Below are 15032 nucleotides of genomic sequence, written 5' to 3' on the forward strand. Positions count from 1 at the left end.
ATAGTTTTATATTTGAATATACTTAAAAAAAAAAATATTCCTGTGATGCAAAGCTGAATTTTCAGCTTCATTACTCCAGCCTTCAGTGTCACATGTAACATCCAGTCTATCACATGATCATTTAGAAATCATTCTAATATTCTGATTTATTATGAGTGTTGCAAACAATTCTGCTGTCTAAAATATTTGATGAATAAAAGGTTAAAAAGAACTGCATTTATTAAAAAAAGTATAATAATATATATTCTAATAATATATTTTCTTTACTATCACTTTTATCAATTTAACACATCCTTGCTGAATAAAAGTATTGATTTTATTTATTTTTTTAAAAAGAAAGAAAAAAAAATTACTGACCAGTAGTGTATATTGTTATTCCAAAATATTTATATTTTAAAATCATTGTTTCTTCTTTTTTTTTTTTTTTTTTTTTTTTTTTTACTTTTTATTCATCAAAGTATCCTAAAAAAGTATCACATGTTCTGAAAAAATATTAAGCAGCAGAACTGTTTCCAACTTTGATAATGAATCATCATATTAGAATGATTTCTAACGGATCATGTGATAATGATCCTAAAAATTCAGTTTTGTATCACAGAAATAAATGATAATTTAAAGTATAATACATTTAAAAACAATTCTTTTAAATTGTAATAATATATCACAATATTAAATTTTTTTCTGTATTTTTGATCAAATAAATGCAGGCTTGATGAGCAGAAGAAACTTCTTTCAAAAACATTAAAAACAGTAATGTTTCGGAACTTTTGGTCTGTACTGTATATATATATATATATATATATATATATATATATATATATATATATAAATATAACATATAAAAATGTGTGAGTGAGTCCTCAAGACTCAAAAGCACTTGCAAATGATACACTCCATCTTCTGTCATCGTGTTCTAAGCACAGAACCTGCGGGAATGAGTAGAATTATTATTAACAGCCGCAATCATTCACCAAAATCTGACTCCTGCTCTGTGTTCTCTGTTAATAACCCGACTGTAAATGATGTGAACGGCATATGTTGTCACAGAGAAGCTTCAGCCATGTCGGGGGTGATTTTTGGTGTGCTGGCAGAATGTTTCTGTTCCCCTAATTTCCAGTTGACAGATAACCATCGCAGACTCACTGCAATTAACAGAAATCCATTTTAGTGATGGAGAATTTGGTCAAAAGTTTTGCCAGTGACATAAATTTTATGTTTTGCAAAGTTTGCTGCTTAAACAGTTGTGGTGTTCATTCACAAAGTTTATAAATCATTGTGTAGAGTGATCAGATGCCTTTTTTAATAATTGCTAAAAGCTTCATTGGAAAAAACTAAAAAAATCATATAATTAGATTATAAGAGCATACTGATTGCGATATAAGAAGGGAAGAAGTGCTTTCAATCATGTTTTTGTTAGCAATGGTTACCTCCAAAAAGACAGCCATCATCATTTTATTTAAAATGCAGCCATCATCGCTTTGCATCAAATGGTCTCACATGCAAGAGAATTGCTACAAAGAATATTGCACCTAAAGGAACCATTTACCGGATCCTCAAGAACTTCAAGGAGAGAGGTTCGACTTGAGTGAAGAAGTCTCAGGAAGAGTGTCGAGCAAGTAGGGCTGAGCAATTAATCGCATGTGATTGTCATGCGCATCTCGTCAGTAAAGCCGGTTTCATGATTAGTAGTATTTATTAGTTGTGTATGACAATCACATGTGATTAATTGCACAGCTCTACCAGCAAGTGCCAGGGATCATCTCCTCCTGAAAATTCAGCTATGGAATCGTGTCACCACCAGTGCAGAGCTAGCCCAGGCATGGCAGCAGGTTTGTGTGAGAGCATCTGCATGCACAGTGAGGCAAAGACATTTGTACAATGGCCTGGTGTCAAGAAGGGCAGCAGAGAGGCCACTTATCTCCAAGAAAAACATCAAGGACGAACTGAAATTCTGCAGGAAGTACAAGAACTTGACAGCAGAAGACTGATGCAAAGTTATTTTCTGTGATGAAGCTACCTTCCGACTGTATGGGACATCTGTAAATCGATTGTTCGGAGAAAGTGAATGGTACCATGAGTCCAGTGTTGTGCCAACAGTGAAGCATCCTGAGACCATCCGTGTGAGGTTGATTTTTAAATAAGGGAGTGGGCTCTTTGGTCTCCACCCAAAATTACTGCCATGAATAAAGAATGTTATCAAAATGCCCTGCAAGAGTGACTTCTTCCCACTATCCATGAGCAATCTGGAATGATGATCTGTGCATTTTCCAGCATGATGGAGGACCATGTCACAAAGCAAGATTGATAAAGAAGTGGCTCTAATATCATTACATTGAAATGTAGGATCTATGGCCAGACAACTCCCAAAACAACTTTGGCCCAAAACCTAATATCCAGCATGGCTTTTTTTTTTTTGCTGAGTTTATATGAAACATCGTTTTAAAATACTTTTAATTAGGACCTCGAACATATTCAAGCATATCCATCTTTTAATGTGTGTAAATAAACAGCCAATAGAACAATGTAATGATAAAGATGAAATAATGGCACATACTTGTCTGTCTTTCCCTCCAGCAGTTGTTTCGTATATTAGAAACATAATCCTCTTCTACACTCTTCTCAATCTTTAGCAAAGCTGATCCCTTATATTCTGATTTGAAATCTCTGGTGACAAAATAGTCCACATGCAGGTTCTCTGTTTGCCTTTTAACAGTCTGTCCTGTGGACCTGGATGTGAAGGAGCAGAGATTACATCTATTACACAGTTTTAATACACAGTATGAAAAAACACTCTGGAATTTAAAAGCACTAGAACCTCATTTTATTAGTCAGATTTTCTTTTTTTAATATTATTATTTGTGGGCCAAGCCCCACTGTTGAAAACCTATTGTATTTGTTAGGATTATTTTTATTAGGGGCCAAAAGATAATAATATTTAAGACACACACACACACACACACATATATATACTGTGTTTGCAGGTGTTTTGAGTTAATTAGCTGATTTGAGTGCTGTACCACGTCTTCAATATTGAACCTTTTCACAATATTCAAATTTTCTGATACTGAATTTTTGATTTTCCTTAGTTCTCAATTATAATCATCAAAATTAAAAGAAATGAAACATTTGAACTATATCAGTCTGTGTGTAATTAATGAATATACAAGTTTCACTTTTTGAAAGGAATTAGTGAAATAAATCAACTTTTTGATGGTATATAATTATATGGCCAGCACCTGTAAATACACAATTGTGCACATAAATTTACATACCCCTTACAGAATATGCTAAATGTTCATAAATAAGAGGGATCATGAAAAAAAGAAATACTACACAAGACAAAATAACTGAATTTGTAAAATTGACGTATTTAGGGAAAGTGTTTTATAATAAATCTCTGAAAATCTAAATCTGGATTTGAATTGTTTTATGTTATTATAACCTAAAGATGCTAATTGACAGTTTGAAACAGAAAATATGGGTTTCATCTTGACACATATATACATATACACACATATATACATATACATACATACATACACACACACATATATATATATATATATATAAATAAATACATGAATAAATAAATGTATATATGTATGCATTTAGCAGACGCTTTTATCCAAAGCGACTTACAGTGCATTCAGGCTATCAATTTTTACCTATCATGTGTTCCAGGGGAATCAAACCCCCAACATTACGTTTGATAATGCAACGCTCTACCAATTGAGCTACAGGAACACTATATAACACTACACACACACACACACACACACACACACACACACACACACACACACACACACACACACACACACACACACACACACACACACACACACACACACACACACACACACACACACACACACACACACACACACACACACACACACACACACACACACACACACACACACACACACAGATATATATAAACACTGCAAAAAAAAAATTAGAATGCATAAGTGATTGTGTATCAGTTTCTCCTGCTTTGGGGCAAATGAAAGTGGCAACAAAGGTTACTACAGAGGATATAGCCAGACAACCCCCCAAAAAGGGAATGGTTTTGCAGGTCACAGGCAATAGCTCTTTCCTTATCCTGATTTGTCTCTAGTTTTGTGTTTTGTTAGGGTCCTTGTCCCTACTTGTGGCACGAGACAGTATCTGTAACCTAATCTGGCTGCATAGGTAGTCCAGCTTATGCAGGATGGAGTTTCCATATGTGCCGTTGCAAGAAGGTTTGTTGTGTCTCCCCGCTGTTTCAAAACCATAGAGGTGATATTGGGAGATGGGCCATAAAAGGGCAACAAACCAGCACCAGGACTTTTTGTGAGGAGGAACAAGTGGAGTTCTACCAGAGCCCTTTAAAATGACCTCCAACAGGGTACTGGTGTGCATGTTTTTGACCACAATGTCAGAAACAGACACAGGGGCCCAACATCCTTTAAGTTTTTTTTTTTAAGGATTCTAGTCTTTTTAGAACATGACCCCCACCGCTTTTGGACCTTAGGATAAAGTGTAACCACTTTCTTTTTTTATCCGTTTTGAAGTTTTTATCAGAATACTTTTTACATAGCTACTGTTATTAGTGATAAAGCTGCATGTAAATTACATATCATGATTATAGTGATCAAAATAATCACAGTTATTGTTACAGTATTGTTAAATTGAGCTGGTTAGGTGGTACTTTAGGAACAGCAGAAACAGTGCTGCGCTTATAAACATGATAAATTACACTTTTTAATATAAGATTTTTATTTATTTATTTAAATCTATGATCTAATTATAATTAATTAATAGCTGTTAACGAAGCCCTGCTCTTGTGGGACCTGTTTTCACAGCCCCAGAACTGTGCAACTCCATTACCATTGCCTGAGAACACCTGAATTGGCAGGTCCGATATGGGTGCCCCATTCTCTTCACAGATGTGAGCAGGTTCAACACAGCATGTGACAGATGTGAACAGTCTCAAGATTCCATGGGGAACATTTAGCTGCCTGCAACATCATCCAGCATGACCGGTTTGGCAGTGGATTACTAATGGTCTAGGGAGGAATATCCTTGGAGGATCACACAGACCACCACATACTAGCCAACAGTACCCTTACAGCTGTCATGCACCGGGTTAAAATCCTCAGAGCCACTGTCAGAACTTAGACTGGTGCAGCAGGCCCTGGATTCCTCCTTGTGCATGACAATCCCCGTTCTCATCTGGTCAGAGTGTGTAGGCAGTTTCTGGATGATAAAGACATTTATGCCATTGACTGGCCCTCACATTCCCCAAACCTAAATCCAATTTAAAACTTTTGGGATGTTATGTAACGGAGCACCTGAAGCCTAGAGGTAGAGACTTGTCCAGGGTCTCACTGATGCCCTGATCCAGGTCTGACAGGAGATCCCAAGGACAATATCTGCTATCTTGTCAGGAGCATGTCTAGCATTGTCAGGAGCATGTCTAGCATTGTCAGGAGTGCATACAGGCAGGTGAAGGCCATAAACTGTAATGACTTACATTATAAGTTATTTGTGATCATGTGAAATTCAGCAAATTGTTAGGCATATAACATAAGGCATAATTACCCATTATCTAAAGTGTAAACTGTAAGGTATTGTGAGGCATGTATAATAAGTTATTATGACATACGGTCTGGAGTACAGGCTATAAGGTGGTGTGGACACCAGCAGCTGGCTGAGGATTGAGACCAAGACCAGCACAACGATTGGCATAAGTTGAATAAACATGGAGAACCCACCCTAAAGAACAGACACCAGCATCAGTCATTACACAAGAATAGCAGAATGAAAATTCATATAGGACTGTGTAAAAAATACAGATTTTCAGCTTAATTGTGATCTTTATTTAATTGAACCTTTTATTTAAATATTCTAATACAGAAATCAAAAATCCCAAGGTCAACATTTTACTTTATGGCTATTATCAATGGCTGTGTGAAAATATTTTTCAACAACACTTTATGCCCTGCAGATATTCCTTCATACTGCTTAGCTAACTTACTTGTGGATAGGCTGTGCTGTTCATTTATTTTTTTATGCTTTCATAATGTTATAAGGTTCTGTTTATAATTTTTTTGAAGTTTCTAAGCAGAACTAAATCTTCAGTGACATGATAAAAAATTGTATACACAAAAGAAAACAATGTAATCGTATAATCCAATTTCTTAAATTACTCTTTTAAGTTGGTTATTTAATGAGTATTAAAATGAGTTACTGGTTTGAATAGGTCTTAAACACTATCCTGGGATATTTACAGTGTAAGCAGAAAGAGAATTTGTCCATCTGTAGTCATATTGGACACTGAAATATATACAAAAAGTTTGAAATGGAATTGAATTGAATTAGGAAATGCGTATTAATACCCAAACCCTTATATCAAGCAACTCAAACAAACCCTAGCATGATAAATAGTTTTTAATAATAATAATAATAAAATTATTCTACAGTAAGTAGGCTTTTCACACAACCCTTTAGACCAAGTTATTGTTGTTCTAAACCCTGCTTTTAACCCCAGGTGGAGAAATGTTTCACACTTGTAATTTAGATAGGTTGTTAGCAACACTTTTAACAAGGGTTCTGAAACCTTACTGACAAACATGTGCAGTGTGAAACAATGTGGCTAGGTGCTCACCAATAGACACTTAATCAAAAACTGAAGAATGGGTGCCTCATAATGACGTGTCATTAGTCATAAAACCCCTGTATTTTGTTTAAACAATCATTGCCTTTCGATACTTCACTCAAAGGCCATGAAACCTGCCAGAATAGGTGGGGTCATCTGGCTATATAAGTGGGCATTCTGGCATAGGATCCTCAGATTTCTTCACTTTCAGTGACAACGACATTCTTTGCTGATATACAAGACATAAAGCTGGCCAGCAACCTTTCTGTTTAGCAGATTTGCCGCTTCTTCCCACTGCCTTTAGCATTGCAGCAGCAGTGGTCAAGGTTTTTCCCCATTGGCCATCTGGAAGAGCCCACTCGCAGCTGCCTGGACAAATGGTTCCTACCAGGGCACCATCAAGCCCCTCATCAGCAAACCTTTCCGTTTTTCCTGGAGGTCCATGATGAGGTCACCAGATTGTGGTGCGCCTCCTACTCAGCCCACCTGCAAACTTCAACTTCATCTGCCCTCACTCCGTAGATGGTGCTGAAGCAAGAGGTTACAAGAAGCTGCCTCCCTTGGACAAGTGTGTGGCTACGCAACTCTCCCTGCCCATGGCCATCAGATGGAAAGCGAAAAGCCACTCATCCCTCCAAACTGTGCAGGAAAACATTTCCTATCGCTGCTGGATTAGCGTACGCATTTGCTAGTCAGATGGCCTCCACACTTTATTCAGTGGCGGTCCTCCAGGTCTTGGATGAGTCTGGGCCAGATTCCACAGTTTTCAAGGAACAGCTCAGTGCGACTGACTTAGCCCTATGCGGCACAAAGACCACAGCTAAGGCAATTGGCAGTTCAATCACCAGATTGATGGTGGTGCTTGAGCTCTACTTATGGTTGACCTTGTCAGAGATTAAAGACACGGATAAAGTCCCCTTCCTTGACTTCCCAGTCTGTCTTACTGGCCTGTTTGGATGTGCAGTCGAAGGCTTTGCTAAACGCTTCACTGCTGCGCAGCACACATTTTAGCGCTGTGCAAAAAATCTAATGCGATTTTCATGCACATCTCATCAGTAAAGACTCCTGTAATTAGAAGTATATCTCCAGCACGTGCGTTCAGATCAGGGTTGCCAGGTTTTCACAACAAATCCTGCGAAGTTGCTTCTCAAAACTAGTCCAAAACTAGCCGAATCGCGTTTCCAGGAGGTTCCCCGATAAAAATAGCTTTCCGGGGTTAAAATTTAAGTTTTATGGCATGGTTGCCTTGGTAAAATTTGCATTTTAGGGGCTAAATATCATGTTATTCATATTGTCGCTTCGACCCGCGGACACGAAAAACCACAGACTTGGCAACACTGGTTGGCATTTACTACACAGAGACGAAATTCACTGACAATTTAAACAAAATCGATGTTAAAATCGCAGGCGATTCTTTGTCGATTTTGAAAGCGATTTTGTGTTAGTTGTCGGTAGACTACGGCTCTGTGTAGTAACTGCCGCTGCACCTGAACCAGTGTTGCCAAGTCTGTGGTTGTTTTTCATGTCCGCGGTTTGAAGCAACCCCAATACCAATAACGTGATATTTAGCCCCTAAAATGCGAATTTTACCAAGACAACCATGCCAAAAAAAAACCTTATATTTTAATCCCGGGAAACAATTTTTTATCTGGGAACCTCCTGGAATCGCGATTAGTTTTGGACTAGTTTTGAGAAGCAACAGGGAAGGATTTGTTGTGAAAACATGGCAACCCTGATCTGAACACACGTGCTGGAGATATACTTCTAATTAAAGGAGCGTCTTTATTGATGAGATGTGCATGAAAATCTCATTCGATTTTTTGCACAGCCCTAACACATTTCCTGCCAAAGAGCTCCAGCAGCGTCGAATCAGCCATCCCTGAAGCCTGTGCCTCCTATGACGCATCCTCCACCAAAGCCTGAGTCTCGACAGTGCTACCCATTTCCTAAGCATCAGGGCTCCAGGCCAAATATATTGCTCTGCTTACCACCTCGGTACAGAGCAAAGGCACACATGTCCTGCACTCCAAGGTGATGATTTTACTGGCAAAAGGAACCGCTGAGATGTTCCCTCCAACCCAGAGTGAGTCAGGCTTTAAAGCTATTACTTCCTCATCCCCAAAAAGGATCTCTATTTAGGATGACTACAATGAAACATATCCTCTCACAGATATGCCCAGGGGATTGGTTATTTTCTTTGGATCTAAAAGACTCACATCCAGATAGGCATATCAATATACGGTCCTTCCATTCGGACTGTCCCTGGCTCCTCACACTTTTACAAAGCACATGGATGTGGGTCCTTCCCCTCTGAGACAGATGGGAATTTGCATTCTAAATTACCTCGATGACGGGCTCATATTAGAGGGCTTTCCTCAAAGCACCACTTCATTCTGGTGGGGCACCTTTTGGAATGGGCACAGCTCAACTTGTGTTCTCTAAGAGCAACGCATGTGCTGGGCAGGTTGAACCAAGGAGCAGACATGCTCACAAATTTTTCCTAGTGGCCTGGCTCTGGAGGAACCAACATTGATACAAGGAGCTGCCTTGGCTGCTCTTTACAGCTCCATGGAATATTTTTCTATGCACTTTTTATTACTGTCCATTGCACTAGTGTAAATGATGTTCATAGTTTCTGCTTATAGTCTACATACACTTATTATATATTCCATCTGAATGTTCAAAGTACAAGTATCTGTATATCATGCTGATAGTATTTAAAAATCTTTAAATTATGTCCATAGCCTTATCTGTATCTTTATTCTACATTTGTAATATACTATAGACAATGTATATCCGTAACTTACTGCTTTTGCATTTCTGGTTAGATGCTAACTGCATTTTGTTACCTTGTACCTTACATGTGCAATGACAATAAAGTCAATGTAATCTAATCTAATCTAATGGCCCATTCCCCTGAGATAGGACCTCCTCTCTCAGGTGAACACAATGCTATGGCAACCTGTGCCTGAGCTTTGGGCTCTGCACCTTTGGCCTCTTGATAAGAGCATTCTAAATATAATTTCTCAGGCTAGGGCCCCATCTACAAGATGTCTAAACACTTAAATGTTCGGCCACCTCATATTCCTGTGACATATCATTGATACTGTCCTTTCTCCAAGAGTTGCTGGATAAGGGTTGTTTCCCATCCACTCTCAAAGTCTATGTAGCAGCTTTAGCAGCTTTTCACGCACCTACAGTATAGCTGGCCAGCTGGTGGGCAGGACAAACTTGGTTGTCTGCTTTATGATGGGTTCCAGGAGGCTAGGAGGCTACAGGCTAGGGTCTTTTCTGCATAGTTGGCATGCACCTGCAAGAAGGCAGGACTAGCTTTGAGTAGAGTTTGGCCATAACACACTCAAACTCACTAGAACAGCTTTACTTCTTGTACGCTGTCTGCCCTCCCAATGCGCCGATGCTGTAGGAGTTTTTGTTGGAACAATTGCCCAGGACGGGCTTGACCTCTGAGTTTTACCCGTTGCCACATAAAGGGCTTAGCCTACTATATATTTGTCCCTCCGAGCCCCTTGGGTGCTTAAGGAAAGTTTACAAACAAGTCATTCCTCTACCACAGCACAGCATAATTGTGCTAGTTCCCCATAGCATTTCAGCGACGCAGTACGAGTAAAGTATCAAAAGGGAATGCAATCATTCACTCAAATATAGCCAGATGTCCCGGCCGATTCTGGGGGGTTCATGGATACAGCTTTGCTGTAATTTCTGTGAATACAGTCACTCATACTAATACAAAAAATATCAGCACTATTGACAATATTGCTCAGATTAAATTTTTTTCATGAAGATTGAGCAAGAAAAAAAAATACATACATCTCCACTCTCCTCTGCTCTCGCTCTTCTGGTTTCATCCGTATGGTGACTGGATGTTCGGCCATTAGTGAATTCATGTGTGTTCGCTGAAGAAACACAAAATCCCATATTTAGTTCCATACACACCTAACCAGACGTGATAAAATATATATATATTTTTTCCAAATTAATCAGATTTTTTTTCTCTATTTCCACCACTGGCTTCTGGTACTACTGTAGTTTAGGGTCCCTGTGGGGATTACATTCTGACAGTAGGTGGTGCTCATGCAAAAGCAGGAATACTGCGGTGCACAGGAATACTTCTGAGGGAAGTCGTGGCCTACTGGTTAGAGGGTAGGACTCCAAATCGAAGGGTTGTGAGTTCTAGTCTCGGGCCGGACGGAATTGTGGGTGGGGGGAATGCATGTACAGTTCTCTCTCCACCTTCAATCCCACGACTTAGGTGCTCAAGGCATCGAACCCCCAACTGCTCCCCGGGCGCCGCAGCATAAATGGCTGCCCACTGCTCCGGGTGTGTGCTCACAGTGTGTGTGTGTGTGTTCACTGCTCTGTGTGTGTGCATTTCGGATGGGTTAAATGCAGAGCACAAATTCTGAGTATGGGTCACCATACTTGGCTTAATGTCACTTCAATTTCACTTCACTTTTCACTTTCACAATGAGTGGTATAATATGCTATTTGCTTACCAAAATGCTGATATCCCTTTTTTTATTAATATTCCCATTTTTGTCTCATTATTTGATTTGCATTTTACTTATTTGTCATAATAACCCTAATTATGATTTCTGACACCCATTGTCAAGGAAAGTGAATTAGGCCAAACAATCTGCTATGATGATTTTCAAACAATACTGTAACGATATGAACTTCTTAATCATCGGGAAGAAGGAGGCGGGAACCGGCGCACAATCAAAAATCATTTTAATATTCGAAAATAAACAAAACAGCCAAATCTCACAAATAAAAAGCAAACACATAAAATAATGTCCCAGGCCTGGTCCTCTCTCGTCCTTCACGGTCGTCGCTCCAGTTTTATATCCTTCCATCTCCTACGTGGGACTCGATACTGGCGGTGGGGCGCAGGTGTAGCTCATCTCCAATCACTACACCTGGCCTCACTCCTCGTTCCCACGCCTCTCGGCCCCGCCCCACTCGCCACAAATACCCATTAAAATAGTATAGAGTAAGAGAGCCAGGTCTGGATTCTTTTTCTTCTATTCACTGTCACTGGCAAAATAGTCAGTGCATCAGTGCCACCAAGTCACAGCATTTCTGGGAACATACCTAAGAGCACATCTGAATGGCCAGCCATTTTCATGCACAGTGCAATGGAAACACTAGCATTGGTATGTTCATGACAGTTTGAACAGACAAATACTGTCATTTAATCAAAATAAACCGTTTATTGCACCAAAGATTTTGCTTAGACAAGTGACAAAGAGGCATCATATGTAAATGCTGCTGATGTGTACACCAAGAGTTTGGGTACACTGAAAATTGGCTTTATGTTTGTTTTCTAAAATTACTAATAAAAGCATCTTAACAAGTTTGCACTTACTGTATATAAAATTGGATTGAGCAAACAGTAAGCATTTTTGGTGTGCTGTACCGAAGGAGGGCTCCATGCTTGGAATATAGCCTAAACTCCCCCAAAAGAAGCTAAAGAGGTATTGGACAGCAGCCTGAGGCCGGCGACACACTGCAGCCTGAGGCGCAAGCGTCTCAGCCACGTGGCGTGTCGGTTTTTAATTCGGCTCCCATGTTAACAGGTTAGAGCTTACAGACCGCCTGTGTGTGACACGCGTAAAACGCGTGCATGCTAGAAATAGAACCGACGTCTATTTTTACCGCGACACGCGCGTGTGTTGGAAGCGTTTCCAGACAAAATAAAATAGGAAAATGTGTTTATATGTCATTTTGTACACAAATACATATGAATTCATGATATTTTGATATTTGAAAGTCTATAGGTTGACATAAATTAAGATATAAATGTAATTTAAAAAGATAAATAAATAATTATCGATTTTCAAATATTGCACCTGTCAAACAATCTATTTTGCCGTCAATACTTTTGACGGTGTCCTTTATCAGTAGGCGTAGGTGTGTAAAAAAAAGTTGATATTGTTGTCATGAAAACAAGAGCCTGGTCTGTCAACGGTCTCCCTCTACAGCAGCAGCGTGCCAGGCACGGTTCTGGTGTGTAAAGACACAGAAAACGCAAGGCAGCCACTATGCTTCTGGGACGCTTCAGACACTCGACGCTCACGCCACGCAGCCAGTGTGTCACCGGCCTGAGAGTAAATTAGTTAATAGCCCCATAAAATATGTATGCCATCAAGGTAGATGGGTTAGAGTTTGCGAGAAGGAGGCAGGGCGATCAGAAGAGCCCATACAAGAGCTACATTAAGCTTGCAGAACAACCACCCAATAAAGTACATCTTACAATCATGCATTAAATCTGTGCCTATAAGTGGTTTTAACCAGGGAAATCATCAGTATAAAAGCCTGATGTCTCAAAAATTAAGCATGTCGTAATCACAAAATTAGTAAGCTTTTTATAAAAAAAAGTTCACAATGTAGCCTAATAAGCCTAATTTTGTTTCTTTTTTATTTTTTTTAACTATTATTGTTTTGTGCTTAAATTTATTATATTGTAAGATAATTATGATATTGTAAACATAATAATGTTTTAAATTATGTGCTGGTACCTTATAAACTGTTATTACATTATAAATTACCACAGTTTTTCATAATCAAATAATTTATCATAGAATAACCTATTACATTATGTGAACATTTGTTATTACATTTAAAAATGATTATTACATTATGGACTCAAGTTTTTATTACGTTTTGAGAAAATTATTACATTATGAACATTTTACTTAATAATGTAATACTTTTATCACATTATGTGCAGTTTTTACATTATGTACAGTTGCCAAAAATGCTTTGTGTTATAATATCTCAGATAATAAGATGGCAGATAAAAGTAAGCAATACATTAAAGAGTGATCGTTACAAAAGTTTGCATCAAATATACTGAACACAGAAGCTCAAACGTGTAATGCTCTACAACAGACCTCACTGGTTCTCACGTCACACATGCAAATTTGAGCTTTTTGTTTTCCTTTTAATGGTGGTTTTCAAACCCACTTAAAGGTGCATAACACAACCTACTACGCAACACCTGCATGATAGCTAATGTCAAATAAAGAGCAGGTTTAGGAGAGCCAATTAATCAGTTAAAATAATGATCCTTGAGATAGGCTTGGGACATCCCTAGATTCAATTCATCTTCAGAAATTAAAGCTCGTTAGCAGCACTTATCTATATATGACTGGATCGCTCATCGCATTCTAAACTGCCAACAGACCGTGAAGATCAGAGGTAAGCAGTATGTCTGATGTTTAGCAGTATTTCAGACTGGACCAACCAGACAGTAAAACGGCAACTAGGGATGCCACAAGTACTTCACCAAAAAATTGGTGCTGAAAATTAAAAAATGTGATGAACTTACTACCGGTACTACAGAGATGCTGATATCAAGTATATTCGGTACCCGCAGCTGCGTTCAGGCGCTTCCGTGTTAGTCTAAGTGCAGGGCTCCAGACTGTAGCCGAATATATACTGGTGTCTGTGAATATTAAACTGCAAAATACCATTTAAATATTACTCCTGCAAATTCTACATCTCTGTGGGTGAAGGGCGCAGATGTGCGGGAGCTCACTGTTTTGTAGCCTCTGCCGTGTGTCACTATATGAGGACACGAACGCATAAACCATCACTTAATGAGAATTTACCATTTCATTTGAGAAAACTGTCATAAACACAGACACTGAAATATCTTCATGGCAACCCATCAAAATAAATGTTCAGTTTAATGTGAGTAAATTGACAATATATTAAGCTACTGTTGTAGCCTACAGTAAATTTAGCTATGTATCTATATAGTAATAATAATATGTCTCTATTAATAATAATAAGTATGCCTAGATGGTTGCTTGATTTTTACTTGTTTTGTTGTAAAGAGATCTGTTTAATATATCATTTTTTTATATTCCTAGACTTAATTGTTGCAGTTTTATATACAGTTATATTGTAAAACTAAAATACCTTTTTTAGTTTCCGAGGTTAGATTTTTGGCTACATTTGAAGTTCTTTTTCGCTTAAGAAAATAAATTATATTACTGTCAAATTCATGTCAGATAATAAAAATACTGTAATAAATACAGTAGTTCACCATGTATTTGTTCATGTTTTATTAAGGGATAAGTCTGAAGCACACCATAAAATAATTCTAGCAATTTACACAGGGTTAGTAGTATATATACAGCTGTATATACAGATACACACCCAGGTATCGGATCAGTACTCGGTATCGGCCGATACCCTGAGCCCAGGTATCGGAATCGGTATCGGAGAGAGAAAAAGGGTATCGGAACATCTCTAATTACTGCAACATCACCTATGTATAACCATGGTTGAGGTAATAATCCAAAATTTATACCAGTTTTCAAATTTCTACAGGTGTATTGAGTGCAATGCACCACTTTAT

General features: G+C 38.4%; 1 protein-coding gene across 1 annotated transcript in view; it reads right to left on the reverse strand.

The window, feature by feature from the left end:
- dnajb14 (DnaJ heat shock protein family (Hsp40) member B14) overlaps nt 1-15032 on the reverse strand; it is an 88446-nt gene that overhangs the window by 2350 nt on the left and 71064 nt on the right. The window contains exons 5-7 of the mRNA XM_026267368.1: nt 10472-10557; nt 5651-5760; nt 2555-2727 (exon numbers count right to left, since the gene is read on the reverse strand). Coding sequence (XP_026123153.1) covers nt 2555-2727; nt 5651-5760; nt 10472-10557 — 369 coding nt within the window. The remainder of the gene's footprint in view (nt 1-2554; nt 2728-5650; nt 5761-10471; nt 10558-15032) is intronic.

The sequence above is a fragment of the Carassius auratus genome, chromosome 1 (genome assembly GCF_003368295.1).
Source record: "Carassius auratus strain Wakin chromosome 1, ASM336829v1, whole genome shotgun sequence".
NCBI lineage: Eukaryota > Metazoa > Chordata > Actinopteri > Cypriniformes > Cyprinidae > Carassius > Carassius auratus.